Source organism: Amphibalanus amphitrite, unplaced genomic scaffold, assembly GCF_019059575.1.
Source record: "Amphibalanus amphitrite isolate SeventyFive unplaced genomic scaffold, NRLGWU_Aamphi_draft 000080F_arrow, whole genome shotgun sequence".
NCBI lineage: Eukaryota > Metazoa > Arthropoda > Thecostraca > Balanomorpha > Balanidae > Amphibalanus > Amphibalanus amphitrite.
The window spans coordinates 988,775-996,093 of record NW_024881576.1 but is presented as its reverse complement, the minus strand read 5'-3'; the positions used below and the strand labels follow the sequence as shown (position 1 = coordinate 996,093).

The window sequence follows — 7,319 nt, the reverse complement described above, 5'->3', positions numbered from 1 at the left end:
TCACTGTGCCGGAGTCATGGACCAAGAACAAGATGGCTGGGGAAGAATGGTTCAGATCCTTCCGAAAGAGACGGCGACTGTCCATTCGAGTACCGGAAGCCACAAGCTTGGGCCGAGCGAGCGGTTTCAATAAGTCGAACGTGGGCGAGTTTTTCAAGAAGCTCGGAGAGGTGATGGACAAGTACAAATTTGACGGAGGTGATATATGGAATGTCGATGAAACAGGCTTGACAACAGTGCAAAAACCCCCACAAGTGGTGGCGCCAAAGGGAACCAGGCAAGTGGGCTCGATGACGTCAGCGGAAAGGGGGGAATTGGTAACCATCTGTGCAGCCGTCAACGCCTACGGCAACAAAGTTCCTCCCATGATGATCTTCCCCAGAGCGCGATACAAGGACTACTTCGTGAAGGATGGTCCGCCAGGATGTCTTGGGGCATCATATCCGTCAGGATGGATGACGGCTGAGAAATTCAAGGCCTTCCTGGAGCACTTCGTTAAGCATACGAAGTGCTCTCCCGAGCGACCTACGCTCCTACTACTTGACAATCATGAGAGTCATCTGGCGATCGAGGGAGTGCAGTTCGCCAAGGATAACGGCATTGTGATGCTCTCATTTCCTCCTCACTGCAGCCATCAGCTACAGCCGCTGGACCGAAGCGTATTTGGTCCCCTGAAGGCCTACGCAGCATCAGCGCAGTCCAACTGACTTCGGAACAACCGCGGCCGGACGATGACTGTCCACGACCTCCCGGGAATACTGAGGGAGATATGGCCCCTGGCGTGCACGGAGAAGAACATAGCCAGTGGGTTCCAGGTCGCAGGCATCGTGCCATACAACCCTGACGTGTTCACTGATGTCGACTTCAGTCCGTCTCTGGTGACCGACCGCCCACAGCAGCAGCAGCCGGACCCTGGCTCCACACCGCTGCAGCAGCCGGGCCCGAGCTCCACAGCGCTGCAGCATCCAGACCCGAGCTCCACAACACCGCCCACAGCAGCAGCCGCCGGGCCAGAGCTCCACACCGCCTACAGCAGCGGCAGCCGGTCCCGAGCTCCTGACCGCAGCAGCACCAGCCGGGCCCGAGCTCCACATCGCAACGGCAGGCGGGCCCGAGCTCCAAACCGCGCACAGAAGCAGCAGTCGGGTCCTGGCTCTACACCGCCGCAGCAGCCGGACCCTGCCTCTACATCACTGCAGCAGCCGGACCCTGGCTCCACACCGCCGCAGCAGCCGGACCCTGGCTCTACATCACTGCAGCAGCCAGACCCTGGCTCCACACCGCCGCAGCAGCCGGACCCTGGCTCTACATCACTGCAGCAGCCGGACCCTGACTCCACACCGCCGCAGCAGCCGGACCCTGGCTCTACATCACTGCGGCAGCCGGACCCTGGCTCCACACCGCCGCAGCAGCCGGACCCTGGCTCTACATCACTGCAGCAGCCGGACCCTGGCTCCACACCGCTGCAGCAGCCGGACCCTGGCTCTACATCACTGCAGCAGCCGGACCCTGGCTCCACACCGCCGCAGCAGCCGGACCCTGGCTCTACATCACTGCAGCAGCCAGACCCTGGCTCCACACTGCTGCAGCAGCCGGACCCTGGCTCCACACTGCAGCACCAGCCGGGCCCGAGCTCCACACCGCTGCAGCAGCAGCCGGACCCGAGCTCCACACCGCTGCAGCAGCCGGACCCGAGCTCCACACCGCTGCAGCAGCCGGACCCTGGCTCCACACCGCTGCAGCAGCCGGGCCCGAGCTCCACACCGCTGCAGCAGCCGGACCCTGGCTCCACACTGCAGCACCAGCCGGGCCCGAGCTCCACACCGCTGCAGCAGCCGGGCCCGAGCTCCAAGCCGCTGCAGCAGCAGCCGGGCCCGAGCAAAGACATCAACTTTTCGCCGAAAGACGTGCGTCCAATCCTGGGGCGCCAGCTTTCTCCTAGAAAGAGAAAGGGAGGACGGAAGAAGAGAAAGGCGATGGTACTCACAGACACACCGGTGAAACACATGCTAGAGGACGAACAAAGAGCTGCAAAAGAAAGACGAATGTCAAAAATACTAAGGCCAAGAATGCGCGCAGTAAAGGTCAAGAAAAAGGCCGGAAAACAAAAGGGAAGAAGAAACTGGACTTCTCTGATGATGAGTCCGAGGATGAAGAAGCATTCTGCTTGGTTTGTATTGAACCGTGGGGTAATAGTCGGCCAGGTGAGAAATGGATCAGGTGTCAGGAGTGCAAACGTTGGGCGCACACGCAGTGTACCAATACAGATGGCGTTGTATACATCTGTCACAACTGTGAATCTGGGGATTCGGACTTTACCTACTAGCGACGTGTGTGGGTTAAGAGAGCTTTTCCGCAAAGCTAAGCCCTGGCTTGCGTTTGTTGAATCTGGGGATTCGGAGTTTACCTACTAGCGATGTGTGTGGGTTAAGTGAGCTTTTGATCTCGCGAGAGCTCAGCTCTGGCTCGTGTTCGCGTTTGGCAATACTCGGCTGAACGAGTATTGCCTCTAGTCAATTGGTGTTTCAATTGTTTCGTTGTTTCGTTCAGTTTGCATGACCTAGGTTTGGTCCAATAAAAGAGAAGCCTTTGAGCATATACATTGTATTAACCACATTTAATGTTGTTGTTATGTTCAAAACCAGTAGCAAGCACACTCCCTGAAACGTGAAATAGTGATACAAATTACCCCACCATGTGATACAACTCACCCAAGCCATGGGGCAAGTTGTATCAAAAACATTGTTCTATTCGGCAGACCGTAGAAGAAAAACTGGTAAAGGTAGCGGAAAAGTTACTTGGCACAAAAAAGCAGAAGAATCAAGGAAGGAGATCGTATGGAAATAATGAGTTTATCACGGATAGTTACGAGGTTATGGGTCTCGGAGTAAAAACTGATACAACCCACCCCATTCTCCCCTACCTAACGAAACAACACTCCAGGTTATTTAGAAACAGCAATACGCTGTCATTTTTACAGCCTTCTGCGTAGTTGCACGCTTTTACATAGAGAGGTGAGAAGTAGAGACCAGCGATGGAATAAAGAACGAGCAGCTGAATGATGTTTATTATAGCTGGAGCACACACTGCTTCTGAACCACGTTCTTGCTTAGTTACCGAATGAACTCTGTTTTCGCGTCCCAGCTCTTAAAATAGCATGTTGCCGTTTGATCGTGGCTGCAACTTTATGTCAACTTTACAGCACTAAGGTCAAGAGCTGGCTTGTTCGCCTCCACAGCGACACGCGGCCATTCATCGGAGCGAACAGCGCGCAGGTGCATTAGCTGAATGGAGGTGGAGGTGGATCAAAGCACCTGTTCGACTGCACACGCCGGCCGACCCCGGATCTGGGCAGACGCGCGTGTGTGCCGGCCGCACCTGATGGCTCAATGACCCGGCCGTGGGGCACGCGCCAGCCGGCCCGGGGGCGGGCGGGCGCTCTCCCTCTCTCTCCGTCGGCCGTCTCAGCGCGTCGCCAGGCCGGAAGCAGCCATCGATCGGCGCCGCGCGCGACCGACGACCCGCCGCCCATGCACACCGGGCTCCGGGACGCCCACCTGGATTGCCGCGCTATACCTGGCATCCCCTCACCTGACCCAACTGTCCCCTCACCGGTCAGCTGGCCCAACTGTCCCCTGACTGGTCACCCTGACTCAACTGTCTCCTGACAGGTCACCTGATCCCAATGTTCCCTGACTGGTTCCCTGACCTAAGCTGCCCCCTCATTGGTCCCTGACCCCTGCTGCCTCCTCGCCGGTCACCTGATCTCAGTTGTCCTCTCACCTGACCAAACTGTCCCCTCGACGGTCCCCTGACTGGTCACCTGATTCCAATGTCCCCTCACTGCCCACTGGGACCTGACCTTGCTGTTCCCTTACCGGTCACATGATCCCAGCTGTCCCCTCAACGATGACCTGAAACCAGAGCTCTCTCCTGCCGAAATGGGTGTTGGTTTCTTTGACAAAATTGGGGAGAATCTGCTCCTTCCGTTTTTCACCCATAACTTCTGAACGCGTTAAGCCAGAGACGTCAAACTTTCAGTAGCTTATCATACATCAATTTGGCATGCTTTCTGAAAACTTGAGCGAAATCCGTTGGTACATTTTTGCGAAAATGACGTTTTAGTGACGTCATGTCACGTCATTTTCACTTCAAAAAGTGCAAAACTTCAAAACATCATCAGTTTTAAAATAATTAGGACGTAACAAAATCATGCACGGGATTTCACTTTAGTCATTTTAATGGCTACCTCTGATTTTTGAAAAGTTTGGATTTTAACGAACATTTAAAAATGACTTGTTTTAAAATAATAAAAAAATAGGTACGTTTATCGAAAATACCATAATATGTGTGAGAAGGTGCATCTGTGCAATATTCCAATTTTTAGAAGATTTAGTTCAAAAATGTAGGAGTTATTCAATTTTTTACGTCACGACACAAACAATTTTCAATTAATGAGTTTTTTTTTGGAATTTCTAGACCTCGCACAAGAACAAAAAATAGCACTATTCGATTCGTCATGAAAATCTGCTTCAGATAAACACCTTTTTGGATCTTATGAATCAATTTCAAAATTTGAACTAACTTGACCTGACCTTGACCTGATCTCGACCTGAAACTTATTCAAATTTGGTCCATATCATTAACTTAGTGTGCCCATTGAATTCTATTAATAAACTGACCCATAAAACATGTGTCGAACACGTCCTATTCCATATTTCACTTTTGGTGACCTGACCTGACGTGACCTTGACCTTGATCTTGATCTTTTCTTGCCTATGCAACGAATCTTGTCTTGGAGGCCTAAGAGCACGTTTTGGATAATCAACCTCAGTCCATTCTTCGCCAGCCGCGCTCCAAAGCCGATAATGTAGAAGATTGCATTTTGTACCCTTGACCTGACCTTGACCTGACCTCTGACCTATTAAGGCAAAACGTTTGGCTCCAAGTGTCCGTCTTGTTGAGAGCTTTCGAGTGCCGCTTTTCCCCTCTTTATACGACCACCGGTTCCGAAGTTAGACGGGGGGGGGGGGGGCAGAATCTGCCGCTCCCCAGCGCGCTGGGAAGGGCCATATGCAGCGGGGCGCGTATGGCCAAATAGCCAGCGGGATGCGGGTTTATAGTTTTACTACAGATCATAGCATTTCAATGTAATGGAACTTGGAGGTGTATCTGCCCGACGAAAAGTAATAATCCCATCCCTATAGTAAGGTGGCGAAGTCTCCAGTCATAGACCTCTGTATGCATATACAGATATATGTATAATTAGATATACAGAGGTCTATGCTCCAGTATTCATCACGTCAACATTTGATGTCTCTCTGGTAAAGCTTATCACTTTTCTTCTTTGAACAAATATGGAACGCATAAGACTGTTGACTAATAAGTAGGCAAAGCATAAGACTCGCCAGCAGTTCGATCAGCACCAGATAATGTCGGTGCACACAGAGTTCCGATTATTTGCAGCTACGCCTCCATTCGTTGACTAGGGGAAAGCCGGGAGGTATGGGCCGGTTTTATGAAATTCACTCTGTGTACGTGAATTTGCCTTTCGCCCCTTAAGTGTGCCTGCTATTAGGCATTTGGTATAAACTATTTTGTCTCGAGATAACTTTTAATAAAGCATGCGCTTTTTCGATCCATCAAAATACACCGGGAGGTATGGGCGGGTGTCATGCTTCACATTGTGTTCTCGGCATTGAGCACAATACTCGTAGCTAGGATCTACCTTAAACTCTCTTAGAGCCCAGGCACCGCATAAGCGGCCAACAGCCTACTTCTTGGAGGTCACTCGGTCGCATATTTATTAGGGTAAACTCAATATCGTTCCATGAAATAAGACGAAGAATATTTTTTTGTTCGAATGCAGTTTGTAGCTTAATTTTCGACCCAGCGCGACAACAATAAAACTTAGGACATTCAATGAAAGCATCGTGTAATTGAATTAGGATCACCGAGGGTGGGTGGTCCGAACCTCCCGGTTAGGACGTCTGAATGTGCGTTGCATCTCAGCTCATAACCTTGCAACATAGCTTCAAATTGTCTGCCCAGTCTTAATTTGCATGGTTAAAATTTTATGTTAGCGATGGTGTGACATAATAAAACCAGCCTGTTTCACATAAATCACGAATTTTATGTATGCATTGTATTTTACTCGAAGAGGGCAAAAACGCACTATCACTGCTCACTGCCAAAGGAGACTGAGGAAGATTTTGGAAATCACGTGGGTTGTATAACGAATTGACAGCTACCAGTTTACGCAGTTGACTTGGAAAAAATACGCAAAGCTCGTTCAAAATTGCGATGGCCCATACCTCCAGGGTCTCCCCTATGTAAGTTGAAACATTTTAACTGCTGCGTTTCTTTTTGTCATCGCATCTTATCTATCCATGCACTTTTAGATTCACGACGGAAAGTCTCATCTCGTTGGTTATAGTGATCAGAAATGTTGATTGCTTATGCTTCTGCATCCATTTCTTCTTTAATGCACTGTTATACGCAAAACGGAAAGTTCCCACGCATTGGCTTGCTTTATTGGTTTGAAGGGTTTTATCCTCTAACCTGCTAGGACCCATGCTCAAGACCGCAAGAGGTTACGATACGAGGAACCAATACGTTTGGCGACAAGTTTGTTACGACGAACTAAGCGCAGATTGGAGTTTTTATAAGCCCACGGTAAAGGTAAGCATCTTCAAAGACAAAGTAGCAAAAATTCTATGGGCAGCTATAGATGATCTTAGATCTCAGTGATTGTTACCAGCGATCGTCACACACCGATCGCCGGGAGCAGGCGTTGGCCTCGCCGCTGCACGGGACGGGATTCGGTGGTAGGACTCTTGTCATGGCCCGCCATACAGTTCACTGGAAACTAAGGCCTGTCACAAGAACTGGGCGACACAGTTCGGCGTAGCGCAGTCCGGCCCACTGGCGCTGATTGAGTGCGCGCCATGTCTCAATGGAGCGGGTCGGTGGCAAGCAGATTAGCTGGGCCGGTGGGCCCGCGCGGCGCTACCTACGCCGGCCGGGGCTGCGCCTCCCACGGCGCCGGCCGTGCGCCGTAGTACCGGCGGCCACCGGAGCGGTCCGCCCAGTGCGCAGCCCCGCAGCCACCGGCCCATACAGCCGCCCGCCGACCGGCTGCAAATGTCAGCCGCCAGGGCTTCCCACTTAACGAGAGGCCCGATGGCGGGCGGCGGGCGCGGACAGGGCGCCGCCACCGCCTCACCGCACCGCGCCGGATACACCGGTCAATACCTGCATCCGGCCCTTGATACCCTTCAGCCCCCTGGCCGACCCACGTCCGTTGCGTCACCGCGCCC

At 52.1% G+C, this 7,319-nt stretch overlaps 1 protein-coding gene across 1 annotated transcript; it reads left to right on the top strand.

Annotated features, from left to right (window-relative positions):
- The first annotated feature begins 411 nt into the window (after positions 1 to 411).
- On the top strand, positions 412 to 3,680 carry LOC122379561 (MAGE-like protein 2). The gene is made up of 2 exons (XM_043361846.1): positions 412 to 1,907; positions 3,672 to 3,680. The coding sequence occupies exons 1-2, from the start codon at positions 732 to 734 to the stop codon at positions 3,678 to 3,680; spliced, it is 1,185 nt and encodes a 394-aa protein (XP_043217781.1). The 5' UTR covers positions 412 to 731.
- The last annotated feature ends 3,639 nt before the right edge of the window (positions 3,681 to 7,319 follow it).

What these genes read in the sequence shown, in the direction of transcription:
- LOC122379561 (XM_043361846.1), top strand. Translation starts at nt 732, where the DNA reads ATGACTGTCCACGACCTCCCGGGAATACTGAGGGAGATATGGCCCCTG.